The sequence below is a fragment of the Rhincodon typus genome, chromosome 34 (genome assembly GCF_021869965.1).
Source record: "Rhincodon typus isolate 14 chromosome 34, sRhiTyp1.1, whole genome shotgun sequence".
Classification (NCBI taxonomy): Eukaryota; Metazoa; Chordata; class Chondrichthyes; order Orectolobiformes; family Rhincodontidae; genus Rhincodon; species Rhincodon typus.
This window is the reverse complement of record NC_063365.1, coordinates 15,380,285-15,391,880: the sequence shown is the minus strand read 5'-3', so window position 1 is coordinate 15,391,880 and position 11,596 is coordinate 15,380,285. Positions and strand designations below refer to the sequence as shown.

The 11,596-nt window shown below is 38.6% G+C and overlaps 1 protein-coding gene across 1 annotated transcript; it reads left to right on the top strand.

The window, feature by feature from the left end:
* The first annotated feature begins 1,011 nt into the window (after positions 1-1,011).
* lrit2 (leucine-rich repeat, immunoglobulin-like and transmembrane domains 2) lies at positions 1,012-6,808 on the top strand. Its single transcript, XM_020523982.2, has 3 exons — positions 1,012-1,118; positions 1,228-2,009; positions 6,006-6,808. The coding sequence occupies exons 1-3, from the start codon at positions 1,012-1,014 to the stop codon at positions 6,806-6,808; spliced, it is 1,692 nt and encodes a 563-aa protein (XP_020379571.2).
* Positions 6,809-11,596: the final 4,788 nt, after the last annotated feature.

Here is an 11,596-nt window from a genome sequence, read left to right as displayed (position 1 = left end):
GCCTGCTGTGTTCATCCAGCTCTACACCTTGTTATCTCAGTGCTCCAGAGATGTATTGAACCTGTTCTAAATCTTAGCCGCTAAAACCACTACCTAAAGTTTACGTTACAATCGCGATTATATTCCAGAAGTACTTAATTAACTACAAAGCGCTTTGGGATCTCCTGAAATTAAGAAAGGCACCACATAAATGCACACCTTTTCTTTCATAGCAGTCATAATACACTGACTTTAGTTAGCGTTTGCAACAATTCCTAAACATCTCCAAAAATGAACTAATATTATAGAAAATAAAATGTCAACAATACGATTTCATAATTCTGTTACGTGATTATTCGTATCTTGTTCAGCTTCTGTAGAAAGATACACTATAAATAAGGCACATGTATATATTGATTAAAGCAAAACACTGGGGATGTTGGAAATCTGAAACAGAACACACTGGTGAAAGTCAGTAGGTCTGGCAGCGCCTGTGGAGAAGGGGACAGATTTAACGTTTGGAGTCTAGTATGACTCTTTACGACAAGGATATAGCCCCCGTCCCTCAGATCGCATTTATCTGAAAGCCGGTCACTGTAACGTACATTTGAAAAACGAACAGGAGCAAACAGGTACGGCTTAGAGTTGAATTTAGCAGCTTAGATTTATCGTATTTATTTCAGATTAAAGCTAAGAAGTCGGAATGAATTTCGTTTACAAATTGCTTTTGTAACACCGCGATTGGTAACAATCGATTAAAATAAACACTGATACAGTCCATTAAAATGTACGATCGGATTCGGTTCTGGGAGACAGGCCAGTTTTCTCTGGAGAATGAGAGTGGGACTTTATCATATTTTCTCCGACACATCTTGCCTTCCGCCCAACCCAAGGTTGCTGTGTTCATCCAGCTCTACACCTTGTTATCCAAGGTTGCGTCAGGCAAGATTACTGTTAATGTGATTCGATATAATCCCAAACTGTGGACTGGTCTGGTGTGAAGCCAAACGCTTTGCCTACGTTGAAGCAATCATGGACCTAATTTGGAATACGTTCTGTCTTCTGCTGGTCTGTTGTACTAAAGCAACAGTTGCTTCCTGTGTGTCAGAATGTTCTTGTAGAAATGACAGCTTTGGAAGGTGAGAGGCAAGTTCATATTGTTATCTCAATACCATTTCGTGAGATTTGCCGTACCTTTTATTTAAACAAAGGATAGTTTGTAGAAACATGTTTCTTTTTGCTTTGCAGAAGTTTGATCTGCATGCCTTCCTCTTTGCAAAGAATACCCGAGGATATCCCACTCGATATCAGAAAGATCCGAATCGAAAACTCCCATCTGGCAGAATTACCTCGCGGTGCATTCTCCAGAATCCGTGCCTTGGAATACCTGTGGCTGAATTTTAACCAGATCACACTCATGCATGTGAAGAGCCTGCAGCATTTGCACGATCTGTCCGAGCTAAGGCTGCAAGGGAACAAACTGCGTTCAGTACCATGGACAGCTTTCCAGGAATGCCCAGCTTTGAAGATTCTGGATCTGAAGCACAATCGACTGGACGTCCTTCCAGAATATGCGTTGAGGTATCTCACCAACCTGACCTTCCTGGACATATCCTTCAACCAGCTCACGGTGATTTCTCGAGATGTGTTCTTAAACTGGCCGGTTTATCAGAGAACACAGCAGCCTGGGGATCAGGGGAGCAGTAATTCCAACGCGGTACTGGCTCTTCATGATAACCCCTGGCTCTGTGACTGCCGCCTTAAAGGTTTTGTGCAATTTATCAAATCCATCAGCCCCCCTTTGATTTTGATGAATTCTTACCTATCCTGTTCAGGTCCAGAGTCCAGGACCGGGAAATTTTTTTACGAGGTGGAACTAAAGAGTTGCTTTAAGCCATTGGCAACGGCCGAGATCACGAACGTCAGCGTTTCACTCGGAGAGGAGGTTCATTTATTTTGTGAGGCAAAAGGAAATCCTACCCCTACGGTGTGGTGGACAAATGGTGGGAAGATCATTCGGAAGTTTAATGGTATGACCAACAAGCTATTGTCACGATCTGAAAGTTAACTTTTTGTTTCCATGTACAATAGCAATTAAAACTGTACTCAGAAATGAAATTTTACGAAATTTTTATGAGACAGCTTTGAAACTAACAGTTTGGGTTACAGGGTACAAAAAGGATACATTAATGATGTATAATTGAATTACATTAAGTTTATTTGTATAAATAATGTTCCCAAATCATTGGTAATGAATAATATTGTCACACTTCCTGTAATTATCATGTTTACTTCCTGTCACACGTCGTCCCATTTTATTGCTAATAACCAGATTGCTATAAAACAGCAGACGGGACAACTCACCAGAAGGAAAGCCCTTAGATTTGTAGATATAGCAATGTAAATTTCATATGCCACATCAATGCAAACTGTAATTTCTGGGTCTGTAGTGAGCTGATAGAAATTTACAGAATTCAATTTGCGGTTAGTGAAAAACTAAAGCACCAAAACATATGGCTACCAAGATCATAGAAGTTGAACTCAATACACTTTGGACTATCTTCATCCAGGTATTCTTACATTCCCAAACATAAATTGATTTGTCAGAAAAGCAGTTTACCATTCAGTGACTTTGCTGTTCTGATCCTAGGCTCCATTGAACTGTTAGATTGATGGCGCGAAAACCAGTAACATTATAGTAACATATAGCACTGCTGCCTCACAGTGCCAGGGACCCGGGTTCGAATCCACCCTCGGGCAACCATCTGTGTGGAGTTTGCACATTCTCCCTGTGTCTGCGTGGGTTTCCTCCGGGTGCTCCAGTTTCCTCCCACAGCCCAAAGATGTGCAGGTTAGGTGGACTGGCCATGCTAAATTGCCCGTAATCTTCAGGGAGGTGTAGATTAGGTGGGTTATAGGGGGATAGGTCTGGGTGGGATTCTCTGAGGTTCAGTGTGGACTTGTTGGGCTGAAGGGCCTGTTTCTACACTGTAGGGATTCTATGAATATTCTCACTGGTCCAGTGGCTTCCAGTAATGCAATATAACATGAAATAAGCTGAGATAAGTAGGGTCTGCTAATGCCTAATGTTGAAATGATTTATTATAAACATTTATGATGCTCTCTAACTGTTTTCAAGCCATAGTACCAGTGTGTCATTGAATTCACTTAGAGTCATTGTTATAGAGATGTATAGCATGGAAACAAACCCTTTGGTTCAACTTGTTCGTGCCAACCAAATATCCTAAATTAATAGAGTCATAGAGTCATACAGCGCAGAAACACGTCGGTCCAACCAGTCCATGCCAAATATAATCCCAAACTAAACTAGTTCCACCTGCTGCTCCTTGCCCATATCCTTCCAAACCTTTCTTATTCATATATCTATGCAAATGTCTTTTAAACACTGTAATTGTACCTGCATCCACCACTTCATCAGGAAATTAATTCCACATGTGAACTACCCTCTGTGTTAAAAATTTGCCTCTTATGTCTTTTTTAAATCTCTCTCCACTTGCCTTAAAATGTGCCCCCTCGTCTTGAAATCCCCCATCTTATGGAAAAGACAATTAACATCAACTCTATCCACATGTCTCATTATTTTATCAGGTTACCTCTCAACCTCCTACACTCCAGTGAAAAATGTCCCAGCCTATCTAGCCTTTCCTTATAACTCAAACCTTCCATACCCGGCAACATCCTGGTAAGTTTCTTCTGAACCCTCTCCAGCTTGATAATATCCTTCCTATAACTGAGCAAGCAGAACTGAACATAGCATTTTGGGAAAAGCCAAGCACCAATGTCCTGTACAACCTGAACATAATGTCCCAACTCCTATACTCAAAGGACTGACCAAAGAAGGCAAGCGTGCCAAATGCCTTTTTAACCATCCTGTCTATATGTGATGCAAACTTTAAATAATTATGTACTGCACCCCGAGGTCCCTCTGTTCTACAGCACTATCCAAGACCCTACCATTAATTGTTTAAGCCCTTCTCTTGTTTGTTGTACCAAAATGCAATACATCCCATTTGCCAGCATTTGGTCCATATCCCTCTAAACCCTTCGCAGTCATATACCAACCCAGATACCTTTTAAATGTTGCAGTTGTACCAGCCTCAACCACCTTCTCTGACAGCTTATTCCATACAGGGACCATCCTCTGTGTGAAACAGTTGCCACTTAGTTCCTTTTTAGATCTGACCCCTCTCACCTATGTGCTCAGTTTTGGACTCCCCTACCCTGAGCGTACCCCTACCCTTGGCTATTCATCCTGTAATGCCCCACATGATTTTACAAACTTCTATAAGATCACCCCTTATCTTCCAACACTCCAGGGAAAATAGCCTCAGCCTATTCAGCCTCTCCCTATAGCCCAAACCGTCCAACCCTGGCAACATCCTTGTAAATCTTTTCTGAACCGTTTCACGTTTCACAACATTTTTTCTATAGCAGGAAGACCAGAAATGAAAGCAGTATTCCAATAGCAGCCTAACCAATGTCCTGTACAGTTGCAACATGACCTCCCAACTCCTATACTCAATGCACTGACCAATAATGGCAAGAATACTAAATGCTTTCTTCACTATCCTGTCTACCTGCAACTCCGCTTTCAAGAAACTATGAACCTGCACTCCAAGGTCTCTTTGTTCGGCAACACTCCCCAGGACCTTACCATTAAGGGTGAAAATCCTGCCTTGATTTGGCCTACCAAAAAGCAACATGGGATAAATTGGCTGCCAATCTCAAGTCAATACAATAATTTCAGGTGCACAGAAACTGATTTCACAGTTTCACTCAGGATTTGGAAACTTTCAAGCATATTAAGCCATTTAAGCTTCTGACCTGACCTATTTTAATTCCAACCCAGGATACAATTTCAAAAGTATCCAAACAATTGATAGGAGAATTTGGATAATTAATAAATTAGCATGTTTGGATGTGTTCCAACCTGCTCCCTCATGACATTATAAATGAAACTAATAAGGTCCAATCAGTGAACTTACCCAAGTTTTTGTTGCATTCGGGGTGAAATACAGTAACAAATCATGTAATGAATACAAAGTAATGAACAATTGCATTTGTATTGCGCCTTTCACAATTACAAGCCATAGCAAAGTACTTTGCAGTCAATTAAATATTTTTTGATTTGTAGTCATTGATGAAATGTAGGAAATGTTGTGCCTAATTCAGATACAATAAATTCCCATAAACAACAATCTTGTAACAACAGATCATCTGTTCTTATCATGTTGATTGAGTGATAAATATTGTGCAGGAAACCAATAGAATTATTCTCACGCAGTTTATCAAAATAATGTCAAGAGGTCATTGCCTGACTTGGGGAACAAGTCCTCAATTTAACAATATTTTTTTCTGAAAAATGGACCGTCTGACAGTTCAGCATTCCCTCAGAAGTGCTCTGGAGTGCCAGCCTAGACTTTTTGGGAGGGGAAAGTGCTAGTCCATATAAATAAATTTGAGGCAGTTTGGGCTGTGACTTTTATTATTATCCTTTGTGCTTATGGTGAGATTTTTTTGTGAGATTATTAAACAATCATTACAAAATTAAAAGAGTATTTTGCATTATTAGCTATGGAAATTAAGTAATTTAATACTTTGAGATGACTATGGTTATATAAATTCAGTATGTTTTTCAGTAGTATTGATTTAACCTCATCCCTTTCCTCATATTAATTTTGACTAAATATCTCCTAAATGTCAAGATTTTTTGTAATATTTTGGTTACTTACATTACGAATATAGAATTTTTACTATTAATGGAGATACTTGGCTCATAATTTGAGGGATGCTTCACTGCAGAGTTATTTCAACATCTATAATGATACTGTCTAACTGCCATATATATCTTTGTTGCATGTATATTACCATGCTAGGTGTGGAAGCGATTATTTGGTCTTCTGCTCCTCAGTATTGTCAGAATTTGTGTCTTTCTCAAGTAATTTCTCATGGTACACAAATACTTTTGACTTTGATTAATAAACAAATCTTTATTTTAATTACAGTGTCTTTCACAAATATTAATGAAGAGACAGTAAAGTCAGAGTTGGTGATTCCATCAGCTCACAGTATGATTGAAGGAAGTTACATCTGCATTACTACTAACTATCTTGGAAACTCATCTGTGCAGATCCTGGTGAACATTTTAACTTCAGAACCTTTACCTGACCCATCATTCTTGTCCCCTACATCTTCTGAAGAAGAGAACGTTTATATTGATGTTAGGATTGCAAAGCAAACGGTCTATGGCATAACCCTGGAGTGGTACGCAGCAACTCAGAACCCTGCTGAGACTTGGTACACCCTGCACTTTGGGAAATTCGAAGACACTAAAAAGGAAATGATTTATATTGGACCAGGAGTAAATACTTACTCTGTTAATGATCTCTTCCCAGCAACAAAGTACAAGGTGTGTGTTACACTGAGGCATCAGCCTCCAAAGAGAGGTCAATGCATTATATTTGTTACAGGCAATGACATCAGTGAACTGGAGCAAAGGGAGAAACTCATTCACATTATAGTCATTGTTTGTGCCATGGTTTTGGCAGTCCCGGCTGGAATGTACGCTTGTACAACAGAGACACGTTTCAGCTGCTTTGATAAATGCAGCAAGTTTTGTCGAAGACAAAGAAGAGAGAAAACAATGAAAACAAGAGCACAGGATGTCACCTTTGACAGCCTGCAGACAGGTAGCGACGCTGAACTCTGTAACAGAAATTCCAAGGAAGACAGGAGAAGACGTAAAAAACCAGAAGACAAAGCCCACAAGGTCAAAACAGAGCACAAAAATAGTGATGAATTATATTAAACAGAACTGATATTTGACTTGCTTTAGTCAAAATTTATTTATCCACCAGTGAATATTTTGTAATTAGGGGTGAATGCCCAGACTATATTGAACATCCTTTGGCAATGTGGCACAGTTATTGTGGTCCTTGTTAAAGCATCTGTTATTGCCATTTACAGATACATTCTAGGCATTCAGATTGATAGTCACAAACAAGCAGAGCAAAAATCTTAGCTGATCTCTGGGAGAATTAGAAGTGTTGCCTTTAGGAAAAGTGGAGGGAGAGGGTGGATACAATTTTATCAGAGTACATGGATATAATGTAGGCCCACTTTAAAGTTTTGTATCTAACATTTGGAATTAATATTGTAAGTAAATAGAGACACTTACATCAAGTTGGAAAGCAGAGAAGTGTCAAGTTAATTGGAGAATAGATTTCCCTCCAGTAATACCAACTAAGGAACAGGAAGACGTAGTACAAAAAATGCACAGCAGTGTCACTGATGATGACTTGTGGTTATAACACAATAGGTTTACACACACAATTTCTGTAATGAGAGTGGGCATAGAAATTCATAATGGAATGAATGGATATTATTTCTAGGTATACTCATTGCACATTAATATTTTCTATCAAAGGATTTACTTTACTACTGCCACTGGATCCTGTTTAGCTTAGTTTGTTTTCACAGAAAGTCATTTTGTCAAATGCAGCTAAAAGGAAATTAATTCAAAACACACAATCTTACTTTTCCTAATTAATGAAAAATATTCAGGAAGATGAGAATTTCTGGATATTTTATGGTTGTTCAAGATTAGCAAAATAACTATCAAAAAGCAGTTGACAATGGTATAGTTGTAAACTATTAAAGTACTGTATTAATAAAGATGGTCAGCAGTTGAAAAAAACTTATTCATGTTACTCATTACATCCTGAAGTGCATTGTTTTCAACAACTCAATGTTTGGGTAAGCAAACTAATCATAGGAATAAAATCAGTTTAGTACAAGTCCAAACAAAGGAATAGATGTTCTCAGCCAGTGCAAGGACAATGCAGCAGAAATATAAACTATAAAGAGTCAGAGATGGAGTTTGACAACTGTTAGTGAGTACAGAACAATAGTTAACAGCAAAGGGATTGATATGAATCACTGGTAATTCCAAGATCAAGAACAGAAAGCAGTTAAGATGGTTGAATAGTTTTGGTTTGCTATCAAGCGAGAATGATGGAATTGGTGAACCCATGTTCCTTTGGGATTTCAACAAAAAAGCAATCAAGATAACTTAATCTTAAGTCAAAAAAGCAAGGCAAGTAAAAGTGTCACCTTTTCTGGTTGTTAAATTGGGTAAAAGTTTAATCTGCTTGGTTTATCAGCACAGAGATAATCAAGGTGCCTGGATTTGTGTTCCATAATTCAAAGACAGGAGCATGACATAATAATCCATGTTAAAATTGGGTTACAAAAATGTGGTTGAAATGAAAGAATGTTCACTTTCGGTGAAGTTGGAAAAAAATGTGAAGAAACATATTTATAAAAAGTAGATGGAATTCAATATTTTATGTAACTATGAATTGGGGGTGGGGGTTATGCATAGAATCATAATTACTTTGTTAAGAATATTAAGATGGATTTTACAGGGACATGAAATACCTGCTATATTCCTGAAGTAAAAGTGTATCTCAACCATGCCAATTCAAATCTGGCTGTCTCACAGAGATGACAATGTTATTTTGTGCCTAATTAAGGGAGGGTTAAGAGAGAGAAAGGGGGCAGGGAGAGGGAGAAACTGGGATGAGTGACAATAACAAATGCAACACATGGCATGGAACATCCATTAGAAATAGCTACTTTTATCCAGGAAGGTTTTAGTGTCAGATTGGCTATCTGGTGGTATCTTTTGAGGAGAAAAGGAAAACCAATAACTAGCAGGCAGCTGAATTATAATTTCACTGCCATTAGCAGTCAATCCAGAGAATATCCAAAGTCATTCAAATATTCTCAGCCTGTAAAATTGTAATTATTTTATTAGCCATTTTGAATTTACACAGAATGTTCATGTAAAAGTATAATTGAAACATGTAATCATTTAAATTCATAAAACAAAATAAATTGTGTATCTAAGGATGGAAGAAAGCTTTTATAATGGCTTAATGAGTCTAGCCAAATACAACAGGAAGTTTTTACACTGAAATGTGGTAGGTAGCCAATCCCTTTACAATGTCTTTCAGTATTCTTATGTGAAGAGAAAATTGGTCAATGTTCCTCCTCCTGATCACAATCCTCAAAACACCAATCTACATTATTGTGGTTGGGCTTCAAATTTCATTGTTGTTTTTGGTTGTGATGCCTGCAACAGTGGAATAACTAAGCAAATTCTCTTTCAAAGAATTACAGGCAAAGTACAATGGGTGAGGTACTACATGGTTTCTGGCAGTATACATCAATAGAAAACCAACTTCTTTAGGAGCCAAGAAGGGAAAATTTTAGAAATGATAACTTTAGTCTGATTGTATTTCTATTGGTAGTGGTACATAAACGTTTTTAAAAATGGGTTATTTTTTCCAATAATACTTTAGCTATGATTGTCAGTAAAGAGATGTTCATATCCATTCTTTGTCCAGGTTGTCATGTCCATTATAATAAGGATACACTGTTGTCCCCCTTTCATTTTTAATAATGATCCTACCCAATCTATCAACACCGTACTGCATGGTTCCTCAAAAACTGCTGCAGGTATTAAGGGTATCAGTTTGATTATATATTGAGGGTTTCACATCGCCTGGCACAAATGGCATATTTAATAAAACTGCATCACATCCTCAAGAAGACTGGATCAGTAGAAAATATCAGTTTATCCGCTTGAGTTTTCCGTATTCCTACATGTCCTGCAATAGGAATTTCATGTGCTGCCCACAACAATCACGTTATGATATCTGGATGGTGTCACTACCTTAAGAGCAACTACCTACTTTAGAATGCAGTTCTGTGAGAAAATCTCCACTTCTTCATCAAAAATCCTATATTTAACAGAATAATACAGCAGAACTCCCTCAGCCTCAGCTTCATGTGGGCTGATTGTGCTAACTTGTTTAACTCCAAATTGGCTTGCTGAAAATTAATTAAAGAAGACTTACTAAACATGAATACTGCTAAAAAAAAAGACATATTTTGTCATCTTGCACTAACCGGAACAATTTTCAAGGATACTGAAATCAGCATTCATACTGTAGGGGACAAGAGGTGAAGATTGTTTGTGCTGAGAATGCAACTTAGCTTCACTCCCTGCACCCAATATCACATTCATGAAATCATGATTGCAGGATTTCTGTTTGCCAATGGTCAGTGACTGTGATAAGAACACAGACTCTGTTGTTGACATATCACCCAACTGTGCAGATAAAACTAGGACACTTGCAACAACAAACTTTACAAATCAATGTTAGTCCCATTTCACTGTCATGACGTTCCTTATGAATTCTACAGTGTTTTTGGAAGTGGGAGCAAGTGGTAGTGATGTTGCAGGACACAAGGTAAAGGAAATGTGGCACATCTTTAATACGTCGCTTTACAGCCAGAATAATTAAATGCTGCGCTATATTTTGATGCTATGCATTTCAGGTCTTAATCAATCTGTCATTAATATATATAAAAGTGCCAATATAACTGATGGAAAAATGTAGAAGAATTAAATTGTACACATGTAAAAGTGAAATTCCATTACATTTTTACTTGGCTTGTGGAAGCCAATAAATGCATGAAACTTATTAGAGAAACATAAATAAAAATACTAAGTAACTGCAACAGGCGCGGGACTATGCAGAATCCATTTCCCCTAAATCGGGTCCCTTGATTCTAACTTTCAAGGAATATATCTTTGATTTTAAGTTGTAGATCCACAGGAAACTACAGGTGCATTTTGGTACAACAAACAAGGGTAGGGCTTATACAAGTAATGGTAGGGCCTTGGGTTGTAGGGGTACACCTAGGGGTGCAGGCACATAATTCTTTGAAGTTTGCATCACATATAGACAGGGTAGTTAAAATCCATTCGGCACTCTTGCCTTCATTGCTCAGTCCTTTGAGTATAAAGTTGGGATATTATGTTAAGGACATTGGTGCGAGGACTTTTCTGGAATACTGTGACTAGCTCTTGTCACCCACTTATAGGAAGGATATTATTAAGCTGGAAAGGGTTCAGAAGAGATTTATAGATCATAGAATCCCTACAGTGTGGAAACAGGTCCTTCGGCCCAACAAGTCCACACCGAATCTCAGAGCATCCCACCCAGACCCATCCCCATATAACCCACCTAATCTATACCTCCCGAAACACTATGGGCAATTTAGCATTGCCAATCCACCTAACCTGCACATCTTTGGACTGTGGGAGGAAACTGGAGCACCCGGAGGAAACCCACACAGACACGGGGAGAATGTGCAAGCTCCACACAGACAGTCACCCAAGGCTGGAATCGAACCCGGGTTCCTGGCGCTGTGAGGCAGCAGTGCTAACCACTGTGCCACCGTTCCACCCACTTTCACCAGGATGTTGCCAGGTATGAAAGGCTTGAGTTATAAAGAATGCTGGCTAGGCTGGGAATTTTTTCACTGGGGCATAGAAGGTTGACAAGCAACCTGATAGAAGCTTATATAATAATGAGTGGTATAGATGGAGTTGATGGTAGTTGTCTTTTCCCTAGAATGGGGGATTTCAACAGTATTTTAAGGCAAGAGGAGAGAGAGTTTAAAAAGACTTGAGAGGCAAATATTTTACAGCGAGGGTGGTTCACATGTGAAATGAACTTCT

Coding starts and splice junctions, on each gene's coding strand:
- lrit2 (XM_020523982.2), top strand. CDS start 1,012: ATGGACCTAATTTGGAATACGTTCTGTCTTCTGCTGGTCTGTTGTACT. Junction 1,119..1,227: donor AGAAATGACAGCTTTGGAAG/GTGAGAGGCAAG, acceptor TTTGCTTTGCAG/AAGTTTGATCTGCATGCCTT. Junction 2,010..6,005: donor GATCATTCGGAAGTTTAATG/GTATGACCAACA, acceptor TTTTAATTACAG/TGTCTTTCACAAATATTAAT.